This window comes from Dioscorea cayenensis, chromosome 10 (genome assembly GCF_009730915.1).
Source record: "Dioscorea cayenensis subsp. rotundata cultivar TDr96_F1 chromosome 10, TDr96_F1_v2_PseudoChromosome.rev07_lg8_w22 25.fasta, whole genome shotgun sequence".
NCBI lineage: Eukaryota > Viridiplantae > Streptophyta > Magnoliopsida > Dioscoreales > Dioscoreaceae > Dioscorea > Dioscorea cayenensis.
Window position 1 is genome coordinate 4,934,047 of NC_052480.1, and position 15,993 is coordinate 4,950,039.

General features: G+C 34.2%; 1 protein-coding gene, 1 long non-coding RNA gene and 1 pseudogene across 2 annotated transcripts; all 3 read left to right on the top strand.

The window, feature by feature from the left end:
• The first annotated feature begins 4,584 nt into the window (after window positions 1-4,584).
• On the top strand, window positions 4,585-7,592 carry LOC120270222 (annotated as a pseudogene).
• Window positions 7,593-7,602: 10 nt separating this feature from the next.
• LOC120270070 lies at window positions 7,603-10,126 on the top strand. Its single transcript, XR_005539556.1, has 3 exons — window positions 7,603-7,656; window positions 9,744-9,880; window positions 10,078-10,126. It is a non-coding gene; the product is annotated as an uncharacterized LOC120270070 (long non-coding RNA).
• Window positions 10,127-10,137: 11 nt separating this feature from the next.
• On the top strand, window positions 10,138-10,771 carry LOC120270223. The gene is made up of 2 exons (XM_039277249.1): window positions 10,138-10,257; window positions 10,373-10,771. The coding sequence occupies exons 1-2, from the start codon at window positions 10,138-10,140 to the stop codon at window positions 10,769-10,771; spliced, it is 519 nt and encodes a 172-aa protein (XP_039133183.1).
• The last annotated feature ends 5,222 nt before the right edge of the window (window positions 10,772-15,993 follow it).

Here is a 15,993-nt window from a genome sequence, read left to right on the forward strand (position 1 = left end):
GGCTCGATCATTTGCCTGCATCTGCATGCGGACTCCTCGTGAATTCTGCGTCCTCCTCATCGTCATCCCCTGTCTTGGTGGGAGATGCAGGCGCGACATCATGGAGGAGGAGCCAGCGGAGGTTATCATTTCAGTTTGTATTATAATAATTATTGTTATTATCTTTAATACTAAAGTTATTAATTGATATCTCATATGCTCTCATGTCTAGGAGAGAACACTTGATCCGATTAAGTTTTCTAATTTATTTTTCAAATGTTATTATATATATATAATCTCATGTCTAGGAGAGAATATGATCAGATTAAGTTTTAATTTATTTTTCAAATATTATATATATATATATATATAATATGATTTTACAGAAACATCCTCTATATCTATTGAGAGTAAATTCTCTTGCATCAACATCAAACATGGCAAAAATAGCTTTTAACTCTAGATTTTTACACCATGTCTCTATTTGAGTCTATAATACTATTTTCAGATGAGACATTTATCAAATTATTTTATTTTCAAATAAACTCAACTATTCAATAAAAGTGTTTGAATCAATGTCTAATGTCAGCGGTGTTTGTTTGTTATTTGTGGATAATAAGTCTAAATTTGTGTGATAGCTCAGCACACCAACATTAGAGATGAAGAGATGTAACCCACTCCATCCCCAAATCTCATCTCATTGCACTCAACATTCTTTCCCATCCACAGATGTAACGGCCTGCCCATAGACATGATATTTCATACTGACGATCTAGTCCATCAATCAAAGACCTCAGCCTCCTTTCAGACTGCGTGCATTGTCTCGAGGCCCTCCCTCACTTCACTTGCTCATTGAAAACCACAACTCATAACCAGCCCATAAACCAACATCTCCATAATTCCCATGTTACAAAACAAGAGATCCAGTCATCCGCCTCTGATCAGGCAGCACGCCCCTGCCCACAACATGCACATGAAACACACAAAGAGCCACAAACCCACAATCGCACTGGCTGGGTCATCTGTCATCTCACACTTCTGTTCTCAGCGAACTACACACGGTCAGCGATGGTTTCATGGCCTGATTTAATTACATATACGTTACAGCAGACTATATTCATATAGATATATACATCAACAAGCGTTAACACAGCCTGGCCTCCCATTACAGCTGGAGAGCCTGCTCATTTTACCACAGCCTTGCCCAAGACATGTTACGCTGGGCCCATTGCCCATAAAAAATTGTGCCCAAAGAAGAAAACGAAAAGTCTCACGGCTGCACTCATCCACATGCATTGCCAGTCAAAATCATACACACAGCAGCACCAGTCTGTCTCTCAGCCTGACAAGTCACGGTCACACACTCCACCATACACATCTCATATAACAACACAACATACATAGCACATTCACACCTGAAAACTGCACCTGCACACACAGTACACATATGATCATAACACATATCTGAACTTAATTTCTCCCATATATATACATACATACATACACAGCAAAACCCTCATCCTTGCTGATCTGATTTGATTACTGACCACGATACCTTCAACCGATTCAATGGCCTGTAACAACCAGCCTTTATGCCCACCCATCACACCAGAGATGCAACATATTTTTTTCACAGCACACACATATCCCCCACATTTGTAACACATGAAATCCCCTTGACAAACGTCCACCCACTGGAGCCTCACCACTCAACGTGAACTACGGGCAACAACCACATAAACACAGTGGCCTCATATCCACAACGAACATGATCTGGCTGGCAGCTGCCTTTCTTAGCCTGAACGTTTCCATCTTAACAACCAACAACACACCAAAACCGAAAACCGGTCTTATCTGTCAAACATCATCTGTTCCCTTATTGAAATTGTTTACCATATAAGTCTGTAATAAACCTAATCCCTACCTGTTTATTCTTATTCTTGTTGATTTTTAAATTTGGTTTTATTTTATTTTATGTTTATAATATCTATAAGTTTTTTAGTATTATTTGTATTTTAAAAATGTATATGATATTCCTAAAAGTATAAATTAACTTAATATAAACTTAGGAAAAAAAAAATTGAGCACATTAGAATGAAAAAACACAATATTTAACAAACCAAATCAGTTTGAAATTTTAAAATAGCTTATTAGTTATTTAATAATAATAATAAACAATGTTGGATCTATTCATAAACGGGTAGGAATTGAGTTTATTACAGACTTATGTAAAAACTAAACACATTTCCAATGAAAACAAATAATATTTAACAAACCAAACCAATTTTCAATTTTAAAATATATTATTAGTTATTAAAATAAACACTCAAACAAAAACTAATGTTTACCAAACCAAATCATATTCATTTATGGATATAATTACTATGTTTATATATAGTTGTTGCCCGTAAGTAGTTTCACATTGAAATTAGTTTGGTAAGGCTCAATTATTAAATCGACATTTATCAAAAGTTTTCATATTATTTTTAAAATGTAGGGGATATATATATATATATATATATACTGTAAAAAAATATATATTGCATCTCTACAATCTAATTTTAATGATAACAAATTAAACATAATACACCTAGAAACACAATTTTTATTTTACAAAACCATTGAATCTGGTTAGAGAAATTATCATGAAATCAAAGTAAACAATTCAAATGATAAGGATGTAAGGATTGAGGTTTTATATATATATATATATATATATATATATATATATATATAGGGAGAAATTAAATGTTTCAAATTATATATTTATGATAATCATATATAATACTGTATATTACACGGAATTTTACAGTTTTCAAAATTATTAATTATTATATATATATTATGTTGTTATATAAGATAATATATAGTAAATATGTAATATGTGCTTTATCAAATCCTTTAAGCTAAAAAAAAAAACAAACTAATTATATATATATATATAATTTTTTAACTAGCAATACATATATGGATAAATGCAGCCATGAAACCTTTCATTTTCTTGCTTTTACACTCTGTCTTTATTTTTTAATTTTTTTTATAAACAATATTTGTATATATCTATATATTATCTTGGAAACAAAAAATATATTAAAGTAAATAACAAACAAATACCAATATATATATATATATGGGAAAACCAAACGTAATTGCTCTTCTATCTTGCTTGTTGATGTATATATATCCTATATAATTGTAAATCTATATAGCATGTATATATATGGATAAATCAAACCATAACTATATATGTATATATAATTCTTTAAAAAAACAAAAAAAATATAAAAAATAACAAACTAATACCAATATATGCAATTGTAAATTTGTATGCTATGTATATTTTCATAATACACTATTATAGAGCATAAAGTATACCTGATGCAAGCTCTAGTTAATTTTTAAAATCTCTTGCTAACTTTCTTTTGCTGTATAAGAATTATAAGTGTTAGTTTATAAACTGAATTATGAATTTGTGGTTTCAAATGAAACTAAATATAAGTAAAAGGAAGAACCTCAGATAATACACACACCAATCTAAAAGGAGAGCTGAAATCTTGAGTGGTAGATTTGTTCATCAAAGTATAAAAAATACTCATAATATATAGGCAAGCCATTACATGCAATTATATGGATGCTGGGAAAGAATATTTAATTACAATGAATAAGAATTTAAAGATAAAATTAGATTTACATCTCTTCATCTCTAATGTTAGTTTGCCTGAGCTGTCAACAAATTTAGACTTATTATGCCACAAATAACAAAACAAACACCAGTTTTTTTTTTAAAAAAAAACATTAGACATTGATTCAAAACACTTTATTGAATAGTTGAGTTTATTTGAAAATAAAATAATTTGATAATGTCTCTTATCTGAAATAGTTTTTTTATTATATAGTACTCAAATAGAGATAATGGTTTTTGTAAAAAAAAAAAAATCTAGGTTAAAATGCCATTTTTGCCATGTTTGATGTTGATGCAAGAGAATTTACTCTCAATAGATATAGAGGATGTTTCTGTAAAATCATATTATATATATATATATATAATAACATTTGAAAAATAAATTAAAACTTAATCAGATCATGTTCTCTCCCTAGACATGAGATTATATATATATAATAACATTTGAAAAATAAATTAAAACTTAATCAGATCATGTTCTCTCCCTAGACATGAGAATATGAGATTATCAATTAATATTCTTTAATTAATATTAAAGATAATAACAATAATTATTATAATATTAAAACTAAATGATAACCTCTGGCCGTCCTCCTCCATTATTCGCTGCGCCATCTCCCACGGCAAGGGGATAGATGAGTAGAGGACGTTAGCAACGGCGTAGAGGAGTCCTACAGAGATGAAAGCAGCGATCGAGCCAGAGAATCCAACTGCATAGCGGAGGGTGGGAAATGGAGGTGCTGGCAAGAGGATTTGCTGCGCCATCTCCCACAGCAAGGGGATGGATTCGCTGTGCCGGCACGTTTACAATAAGGAATGAAGAGAACCAAAGATGGAGAAAACAATGAACTTGGAAAAGAAAAAAGACAATATCATTATCTAAGTTCATGGCAGACAAAGACAACTGTTTATTATCTAAGTTCATGGCGGACAAAGACAACTGTTTAGACATTTTTTATATTTGAAATTTTCGTTTGTATCACTTTGTCTATCTCATATTCTCATGAGTTGTTTTCCCACTGAATTCATTGCACAGATAATATGTGGCAGCATGAGTTTCATGGCCTTTGTAATGTTTAGTCTTCTTTGTGGTGTTTTCTTTCTCATGAATTCTTGATCAGTTTCATGGGAGCCACCGGTTTATTATTGAATCAAATCCAAACCAAGTTGATAATGATAAACCAATATTAAAGTGCCAATTGTCAGCTGAAGAGGCTTTAAAGTACTATTTGTTTGTTTAGTCTCTTTGTGGTGTTTTCTTTCTTGTGAATTCTTGATCAGTTTTATGAGAGCCACCAGTTCATTAAATCTTAGCCATCAATTTTGTATTATTGAATCAAATCCAAACCAAGTTGATATATGATAAACCAATATAAAAGTGCCAAATGTCAGCTGAAGAAGCTTTTGAGTAGTATTCATTAGGATTAATATATAGTTATATTGCCTTGTTAGTTGGGCCATTATTTACTAGCTATAGGTCCATTTTTAATTTTGAATTTCAATCATATATTTTTATAATGATTTTTTTAAAATTTAAATTTATTAAAATATGAGAGGTTGAAGTAAACATATTAAAATAGTTAACACACATAAACACAATCAAAATAAAAACTATTTTTTTTTTATTTTGGCTATAATTCTAGATTAGTGATGGATTACCTTCCTTGTTGGGCCACTATTTGTTAGCTATAAGCCCTTTTTTTTCAAATCCAGATATTTTATCATATTTTTAAAATTTTAATTAGGTCAAAATATGAGAGGTTAAAAATAGTTATATATAAATATTTAACACACAAAAACACATACAATAAAAAGAAAATCATTCAACTATAATTCAGGATTAGTGTGGATTGCCTTTTTAGTTCACCCATTATTTGCTAGCTATTATCTTTTTTTCCCCAAATATGGATATTTTATCATAATTTTTTAATATTTAATTTAGTAAAAATATGAGAAGTTAAAAATAGACATATTTAAATATTTAATACACACAAACACAAAAATAAAAAAACAAAAAAATTAATTTTTTTCATTTCAACTATAATTCAGGATTAGTGGTGGATTGGCTTCCTAGTTTCCAACTCCGGATATTTATCATGCTTTTTAAAATTTAATTCAGTCAAAATATGAGAGGTTGCAAATAAGCACATTTAAATACCTTAATTTAAAAACCAATGAAAAAAATAAATCAATGTTTTATTTTAAGACTAAAATACAGCTTGAATATAATTTATGATCAATTGTGAACAACTTTACTATTTCAATGACGAAAGTTAAAAAGAAAATATTTTTTTAATAGCTCTTAACTAAAAAGGGATACATTATAAAAAAAAAAAAAAGTTGACCTATAGCGGCAAATTTATAAATTTGTAACCATAAATATCTATAATGGTGGATTTTTTTATACTAGATATTATAGATATATTTTTATAGTTAGCCGCTATATATATTAAATTAAAAAAAAATTATATTTAAGGGTTGAAAAATAATCTCCACTATTTTTTTATTATTTATTTAAATAAGAAATTATTAATAGACAAAATTTATTATCAGATAATTTTTTTATTTCATAAATTTTTAACCAACTTTGAAAACTTTTTAAAAATTTAATTTATTTATTTTAGATATTCAATTATCCCAAATTGTTTTTTTGATAATTTTTTTATTTTTGAAAAACTTTGTGATGCTGGGACATTACACATTAAAAATTGCTAAATATGTTTATTTTTATTTATAAATAAATAAGAACAAGAGCTGTCAACCAATTTATAATGAAGCCAATTAATTTAATCTAAATTTTTTAATTAAGTAACCACATGGCATGATCATGTTTTGAACATCACCCCTGTAATCGGCTAGGGTTAGCTGATAAAAATGGTATTTTGATGTTAAATCAATTATATTTCTATTAATAAATAAATAAATAAATATATATATATATTGGATGTGCTAGAAATATAATGATTGATTACAATTCCAAACAATCTCAAAACATTACTTAAAAAAAATTAAATTATTAAGATTAATTAATTTAAAAAATCCATATTGATTGCTACAAGTAAATATATACAATTTTATATAAAAGCTGTATTTAGACACATATTTTTCATTCAATAACAAGTGATACGTTTTTATTCTAATTATTAAATTATTTTCATTTTTAATCGTGCCACAGTGGACCCCACACATTTAGACCCCTCTCTCTCTCTCTCTCTCTGTGAGAAAGCTTTCGTAGACACACACAGCGCGAGAGGACAAAACGAGAGAGATAAAAAACCGAGTTTTTCCTCGCAAGTCTTCGGCCATGGTGTCCTCGGCGTGGCCCTCGCCTACCCCTCTCACGCACACTTCTGCCGCGATGGCGCCGCTGCCGCCACCCACCTCAAGCTCGTCTCCATTGGCATCATCCTCGTCACCAGCGCGTTCGGCATCTCTGCCCCCATCGCCCTTGCTCGCGTCTTCCATGGCCGCCCTGCCTACGAGCTCGCGCTGCTCTTCATCAAGTACTTCGCTGCCGGAGTTATCCTTTCTACCTCTTTGATACATGTCCTCCCTGAAGCCTTCGCTGCCCTTTCTAATTGCCAGCTCGCTAGCCCCTATTCGTGGCGGGATTTCCCTTTCTCCAGCTTTGTTTTCCCTCATCGGTGCCTTGCTTGCCCTTCTTGTTGACTTCTCTGCCACTGCCCACGCTACTGAGCCGTCTTCCAAGCCTGGGTATACGCCGATCGGGTCAGCAGAGGCAGGGAAGGCGTTGGCGATTTTGGTCGAGATGGGTTGTCATGGAGTGGCAGCCGTGGGGGATGAGGAGGAGAGATTAGAAATTGAAGCAGAGTATGGTGTCGCAAGTGCTGTAGATTGGGATTGTTTTCCAATCGGTGATTATTGGTGTCACGATGGGGATGTCACAGAATCGGTGCACGATTCGGTCGCTTGTTGCAGCACTGGCGTTTCATCATATATTCGAGAGTATGGGTCTCGGCGGATGCATCGCGCAGGTAAGCAAACTTTCTACTAACATTATAAACCCTAATTTACTATGTATTTGGATTTTCATATACTATAATCCTTTGCTCTTTGTTTACTTTCTCAAGATTGGGGGAACTGTTCATCTAGTTTAGTTCTATGATGGCTTTGAATTGTTAGATTGACAAGAGTTCTGTTTAAGACATTGAAAAATAAGAGTGTCACTAACTGCAGTTGTAGATCATGCTTTTTAAGGTGCTTCAAAGTCTCTGTGTTCATTCTCTTTATCATTTGAGATTTTTAGGTGTTTTTTCATTTGAGTTTTCAAATAGAATATCCATATTTATATTAATATCTTTAATAAAAATATATAAGTCAACAAGTATATAATTAAGTAGATACCCACTTTGATGTTTTTTTAGGCAACTCAAATTTAAGTAGAGCGCGCTGCTGGAACACTTTGGTATTTTTTTATTTTTTTTGGTCGAAAGAATTTATTTTATATAGCCACTGATTGGTCTTTCTGAGTGTCCTACATTTACTACTAAAGATTGTTTTTGTTCAGAAAAAAAGTTAAACATATTTTGAACAGATTTTTGTTTGAGAAGCATATAGTTTAGATGCAAAATTTGACCATTCACTAATCAGCTTACTAAATCATTTGGCTAATTTGTGCCCCTCCATGAATTCCCTAAAATCTGATCTTTTTGTTGAAACAACAGTTAAGAGTTTGTTTAGAAAACTTGGAAGAATTATATGTGTTATTAGGATGGAGGAATCAGGATGCACTAATTACATTTATAGGGAAACAGTGTCTGCTTGTGTAGATGTTTACCTTTAAATGGAAACTCTTCAGTGAGTTGAAGAGTTGTTGTGATTCCAACAAAATTCAAGTGATTAGAGTTGAATAATTGACAATGTATTCAAGTGATTTAACCAAATGACTAATATATTATATGTTGTTTATTTTTGTGTGTGGGAGTAGGGTCTTTGTGTTGAGTTTCTTGTTATTAAACATTAGAAAATATATTTTTTTAAACCTTTTTATTTTTATATTGGTACTAGTCTAATTAATATGTTTATCAGGATTTGATAAAGCTTGTTGGGTGCCTTAAATGATGGAAGACACTCAGTTTGAGCATATTCAATCAAATTGTCATCTATTGCGCACTTATGAATTCTTAAAAGATATTTAAGTTTCTGGTGATGATTCTTCTTTTACCATTTAGTTCTCATTCTGTTTTTTGCATGGTTGTTTGTCAGTAGCTAATGAAAGCTCCAGTCAGTAGTCACAAACTGGTATACCCTCACTCATCTGCAAGCATATTCTATACATGTTTCCATCATTTGCTTGTTGAACTTACTTATCCGAAGAGTTCTTATATCTGTGGATCTGCTCAGCAATATAAAGTCTACCTGCTTTTTACATCTGCAATCCTGGTTCATCGGGTCTTGACATTGCTTAGTTTTAGTTGCTTAGAGCGTAATGCTTAAATGCTCCTTCTCTGCTGCAGTTAGGAATGATATTATGCTAATGAAATTTCAATATTTATTTGCATTCCTCGCTCAGGCTTAGTTTTTAGTTGCTTAGAGACTGCATGAATTTGTTTCATGAAATATCTTCCATACTGTCACTGGTTTCCTAGCTCCCTCCACCTAAAGAAAGTAACCCTTTGTATGGTATCAAGTGCATAATTTGACTTTTTCTTGTAAACATCTATATGTTGATTTCAATTTTCTTCCTTAATCCTACTAATTCCTCACTTTTGAAGATGCTAATTTGATTCTCTGTGTTGTTGGTGCAGTTGATGATAATGACATCAAGATTGAGGGTTCTGCATTTGACTGTTTCTCAAAAATTTTTCTGTTTAATAGTCTGTATATTTAAAAAGGTTATGAAACTGCATGTTGCTGAACATGTCATGGTTATTACTATCATGTTCCATTTCCTAAAAAAGTTTTACATTATCTTAAAATTCCCTACTATAGATTAAGCATTTTATATTTGCTCTCTAAATCCTCTACTGTGCATCATTATTACTATTTATTTATTTATTTTTGGTTTTATCCTGTGTTGTTGATGGTAAATTAACCTGTTTTTGCATGGTGATGCTTGTAGGAAACAAGCCATATGCCCTGGAGAGTCTCAACTAAGTGTATTTAAATTGTCAGTAAAACACATAAAAGACCCATTGACAGCTGGGCTGTTAATTGACACTCTTCTACAGTTTTTCAGACAGAAAGCGAAAATTCATGGTTGGTCTCATTTTACTTAATATTAGCTGTTGATTTTGTGTGTTATCTTAAAACATTATCTTTACCACATATTGGACAGGCTATCTGTCCTCGCTTTACAAAATCATTTGCCTCATTCCAATTAGACTTGAATAAAGGCTGATTGCTTACTTTATAGAGATCTGAAATCTAATTCTCTTCTTGTTTTTTAAGTCCAGATGACTATTTGGAAGGTTTGCATGTGGTCAAAGATATCCTTCCTGTTTTTAGATGACAAAATGGGAAACATTTTAAACACAATCCATCCACTTCTTACGCATGTGGACTTGGATCTGCATTTGCTTATATGTGATATTCTTGATGGCCTAGTGATGAATGACCCATTTTTGACTTTCCTGGTAATAAATGTTTCTTCATTTTTAACCATTTTAAATCATCTTTATTTATGAAAATTTCTGGAGTTTTTTTTTCTAGTTTCTTTAATGCCTCGAGTATTTTTGGGCTGAGCTGCAGGCAAAACTTTTACGTCGACTGAATGCTGTATCAGTATCATCCATAGAAATTGGTGAGCCTGATTATGACACTAGAGTTGAGGCTTATGGATCAATAAAGTCAGAGTTATTTTCCGTGCTCAAAGAAGATCATGCATTGATAATTCTGTCTCAATGTGTATATGATATGTCATCTGAAAAACTGGTCTTCTGGCAAAATGCATCAAGGGCCTTATTATCGTTTGTACAGTTTGCTGGGCCAATTTTAAATTCGGAGAAAAAGTATTGTGATGAAATAATCTCCAAATTTGAGCTACAAGATGACGAAGTAAATACTACTCAAAGACCAAATGAGACTTGTGTTACTTGGATGAAGGTCTCCATTCAGATGATCATAGAGAACATTTTTCTGTCAATATGAGAAGCCATGAAGAAGGATATCTCTGTGCAAAAAGTAAGATTATAAGATTTTTTTCCATTCTCTTAACTTCCTTGGACTGCAATAAAAGTTGTTTCTAATTATAAGATTATTTGTGGTTCCAAGAATGGGTCATTCTTCTTTGTGACATGGTTTTATAATTTGTATGGAGGCCCTCAATTAGCTGTGGCCTTTATAATGTGAGGATGTAGAAACAGATAATAACATTCTTCATTTACGGTAATCAATTTTCGCATGCTCTAATTTTTCGGGAGGTATTTTTAGGCTGATATTTCACCCGAATTTTTATTTATTTATTTATTTTTGTACAGATACATAGGAGAATAAAGGCATTAGCACATTTCAGGAATGTTATCAATGTGGGAAACATATCTGAGGTATGCAATGCATTTTATTTGGCCATGGTTATTATGTGTGCAAATTGAAGTCATAAGCATGATATAATTACTTGGAATTTTATGCCAGTCACTATATCTGAATATTTTGTCCTCTTTAGAACTAGTACAGAATTCATAACTGGCTAAGTCATTATGAGCAAAAGGTTTTTTTATGGTTCTTATTTTGTTGATCAATGTGGCATAGACAAGAGATGATCCCCTATGAAAGATTATTTTACAAACCACTCGATCCTTACATATCTTTCTGGGAATATTCATCGTTCAATATTACCAGGATTATGAATGAATGGCTGGAGCATAATTTTCAGATTAATAATCTGTGACCGGATGAAAATATAATTATTCACGAGAGAAGATTGCATAGCGCCCATCGATCATTTAGCCGAAGGCCCAGTCGTATTGGTAAAAGCTGGCTTGGGCCCGATTCATAGTAAAGCTTCGATATATATGTGGCCATCTGGATTTCAATCCGACAACCTCGACAAGATGTCTTTGTATAATGTAATTGATGATGTATCCAGTAGTGTCTACAGGTGAAACCATTTGGAGAGACTTATTGGTTGTCGAGTGCAAACTAATTTACCGTGATGAAACGATCCATATAAAGCGTGGTATACGTCTATTATACTATGTAACCCGGGTAATGATTCAAAGCTACAAAAGAGGCCACGGACAAAAATGAAAATCTGAGTCACTGTGATTGGACATTGAAAAATGCCAAGTTTGAGTTCTTATATAACCCCTGTTCGATCGTGAAGCCCGAAGGCGGTACTAGTCACTAGTGCTGGATGTTCGATTACGAATATGGACGATAGATCGGAGAACTACTCACGGAGAGGAACATGCAATCTGGGTGTATTCTCTCGGCAACTCGTAATCCTCTGTATTTCGGGGTCAAAGATCACATGGGCGGAACCATGCAACAACAAGCTGGAGACGAATCACAATGGAATCAAATTCAACTACAATCTTATTGGGGCTACGTATAAATAAATGTGGTTGTACTTTCTCGTATATGGACCACCTCGTCCACATCTTGAAATTTTTACATGTATTTAGATGTAATGTAATGAATTTTCCTTAATAGTTTGGGTTATTTACTAATTACGTAATTAGAGCATTACACATTTGGTGGCAGGTTAGAAAGGCATATCATAGGCGTGAGGAAATTCGGCGGATGTTGAGTTCTATTTGTCTTAATTAATGATGCTTGTTTGATCACCGTTAACAACATGAAATTAATCTTTCTTAATTTAATGATAACATATAAAAAAACATATACAATTTTTCCAATAGCTTAATTTACTACTTGCAAATACATTAAAATACTAATAATCGGAATCCTTGCTAAGCGGATGGATCGAAGTCACCGAAAACTTACGGAGCATGCGAGCTTAAATTCTTATTATTGCCGTGGCGAATAAGCGGATTCGCGTATGAAAGATCTTTCGTCATCCTTTTGGTACTGCGAAAGGGCTACCGACAGTATACGGAAAAGCAGACTCTTCGTGTTTTACGGAGGCGACAAACTTGATGAGTGGTTGGGGATGCTCGATTGCTTGGACTATACGTATCTTGGTGGGGCATTTTAATGATCTCCAGCGGACCATTCATAAACAAATATGATCTGACGCCATGATATCTTGTTTATCCATCTTCTATAACAAGCTATAGGGGAATGGTCTTATTATATAGAAGGTAAAATGATGTTATTATGTGAATTATATTGTTAGGTCAAAAGGTCAACGAGCCCACGCCATATGAGTGTCGGGGTTAGTAAACACCTAATGAAATTTTGCTCTGGGATCTGCGTTTATTTTGCCTCACTGAGTTTGGCTCGTACGTAGTGTAATCTCACAGGTATATTACATAGTGGTATCATACGTTTGCATGTACCTGTGGGGTGTTTACAGCGGCTAAAGCACTGGCTTTAGTGATGACCTTTTCGACTTGAGGAACAATATCTGCGTTACAATAACATTCGTTTTACTACATATAATAAAGACCATTTCGCCCGCAAGCATTGTAGGGTGGATACTCAATCGCGTGGCGTATAACTGTTTATGGTGCGACTTTCTTGAAATGTCTGGCGACGCCTATGTACTAACCCAGCGCATTGACGATGGTCTTTCATATCTTGTCGTTATTCAGGCGATAAACTCGCGCTTCGGTCTTTCAATTTTGAAGTCGATGATAATGACTGTGCTGTTGCGTGCTGATCGCTATTGGCGTATTTTGCCTGTAATGTTTACTCATTAAGTAGAAAGATGACCTCATATTGACGACTCGCCGGTCGTGTTGAGCACAAGTAAGCGGGCATGGCAGTGCGTCACTGTTCTCTGCCGGGCCGAACGCAGGCGGCTGTGCGGTGTGGGGGCGCGCAGCTATTGAGGGAAATTCATTACATTATCACATGTGCCGATGCGACGGGCGGTGATCATATCGCAGTGTTGTTGTCGTGAGGCTACGGGTACGGATGGTGATCGTGCTGTTCTGTCGGGTGGGCTTGACCGTGTGTCCATGTGATGCGCGCGACAGCCGAAGTTCGTAGTTGCCAGTACCCGTGTTGTCATTCCCTACGTGTTCTCATTCTATTGTCATATTCGAACCGAACATCAGTGCGGCGGTGGGCGCGGTGCTGGAGGCTCAAACGGCATTTTTTCATCATCTACCGATTTCGGCCCACCTCGGTGATGCTGGCAATCGACCACGGGCCCTGGCTCTAATAAGCGGTACTCTGCGTTACCTGGATAGATTTCGTGACCCGCGGTGCGCGATGCTGCTGTTTAACCAACTCTTCTCGATGCCGGCGCTGGTCGACAAATCATCATCGACTCCCGATGTCTGGCGATAATATTTGGTTAATCGATATTATATAATTGTTAACGCAAAATATTGAGAACGGCGGGTTTAATACGGCTGGGCTTTCGTTGACGATAATGGTGTATTTTCGTCATTGTAATGCGAGGGGTATCTTTCGACGAATAGATTATGTCTGTGTTGACGATGAATATTCGAGAATATGGGGCTCGACGAACACAAAATGAGAGATCTCTGTGACCTTGCGTTGATCGACAGAAGCCGTGGGCTGCACGCTCATGTTTCGGCGATTATGGTCATGCTAATTCTGAAGGACAATGAATATGACGTAAACTGCGACTATCGTGCTGTGACGGTTGCACATAACTGTTCATGTGCGTACCGAATATGTTTACATTGATGGCGATGCGAAATGTGGCTGCTGATGTCTGTGCAAGCAAATAGGCGTCGTTCTGGTCGGCCGTCACGAGACCAGAGCATCTGGTCGATGAAGATATTGTCGTCTGTTCCTCGTGCAAAGGCCGATAATATAAACCATGTCACAAACCGAGAATGACCCGTTCTTAGAACCATGAATAATCTAACTTTATTTGAAAAGTGTGATGGCCCAAACTCAATCTAAACTTGAGCGAGTGCCTTCCCATTATATAGTAGTCTTAAATACATCTGGAATATTTGATGTTGCAAGCGATAATGTCTTTATGAGTTTAATGCTCTGGTTGTTTTGTGTTTTTGTTCTCATTACGATCATTGCAACTTTTATCTTCTGCGAATGTGGCGTGAAAATATTTGTTCCTCCGTTTCTTAATATGTTATTTGATTTGAAAGATGGCCATAGGGAGGATATCACGTGTAGTTATAGAACCTATATCAAGATATCTTAATATTCAGATTGCTTTTGGATATGGAATTATCTGCTTGAAACGCCTAAGGTATGAAATTATTGTGAGTGCCGGTGAACACAAAACTACGCTAACAAAATTAGCGGATAGAAGCTAAACGGTGTGCGGTTCCTACAGCTATGAGTGGCAAAACACATTTTGCGACTTTGTTGTAATGATTGCAAAATATTCTGAGAAAGGTTGTTCTCCGTCTTTGGCGGTTCTACAATTGAAATATCGTATTGAGTGATGTTGTGTTTACTTTGTAATTTCATTAAAAGCTCATGGTTATCTGATTACTTCCATGATGTATTCCTTATAACTTTCAAGTTTTGCAATTTCCTTGGTGTAGTATATGCCTTTGGTTAGTCATCGATGATATCCATCCCGATGATCTTAGGTTCTTGGTCTATTGGTTGATGTACTAAATAAAAGGATTTTCGGGAAAGCATATAAATATAATGTTTTGGATGTGGCTAGAAAGCATATTGAAACATTCGTTGATGCAAGCTGTGAAACATATGATGTTTGAGATAATCTGATAATGCCATTTTGGAAAGAAGCCTACTCCCTCATTATGTTGGAGAAGATGCTTCTCGATATTCGAGGCTCTTCGAGAGATGACGTGAGGTATGAAAAGGTTTTTCTAGCAAAACGTTCTTTGCCATGTTATTTGTGGAATCTTTATCCATTCGGTTTGATTCTAAACCATCAACACCATTTGTCATTGTATGTGAGGAAAACTTTTTGACATGGCATTCTATTTCATGCTCGGAGTACATTCAGCATGGTCTTAATATGCCTTGGAGCATTATGAAGAAATATATTGTGCACAACTAGGTTTTATTTTCGAGACATAAAAATTAAGAACTACAAAATATAGACCCATCCCTCTCATCCATTTTTAATAATCATTCACAATTATTAATTACGTTTGTCAACATTTTTCGTTATGATCTAGATTCCCTTTTTCATTACTGATTAATAACGGGTTCGAGCTAATCATATACTGCATTTAGAACAATATTTCTAATTACTGCTAGCAACTAACATTGGCATGCTATGTTTAAACATGCCATCATCACGCCATCAATGTCATTCAATT

Bases quoted from the DNA above. Each gene is read 5' to 3' on its own strand.
- LOC120270223 (XM_039277249.1), top strand. From the start codon at position 10,138: ATGGGAAACATTTTAAACACAATCCATCCACTTCTTACGCATGTGGAC. The intron at 10,258-10,372 runs GTAATAAATGTT...GCTGAGCTGCAG, and splicing joins ACCCATTTTTGACTTTCCTG to GCAAAACTTTTACGTCGACT.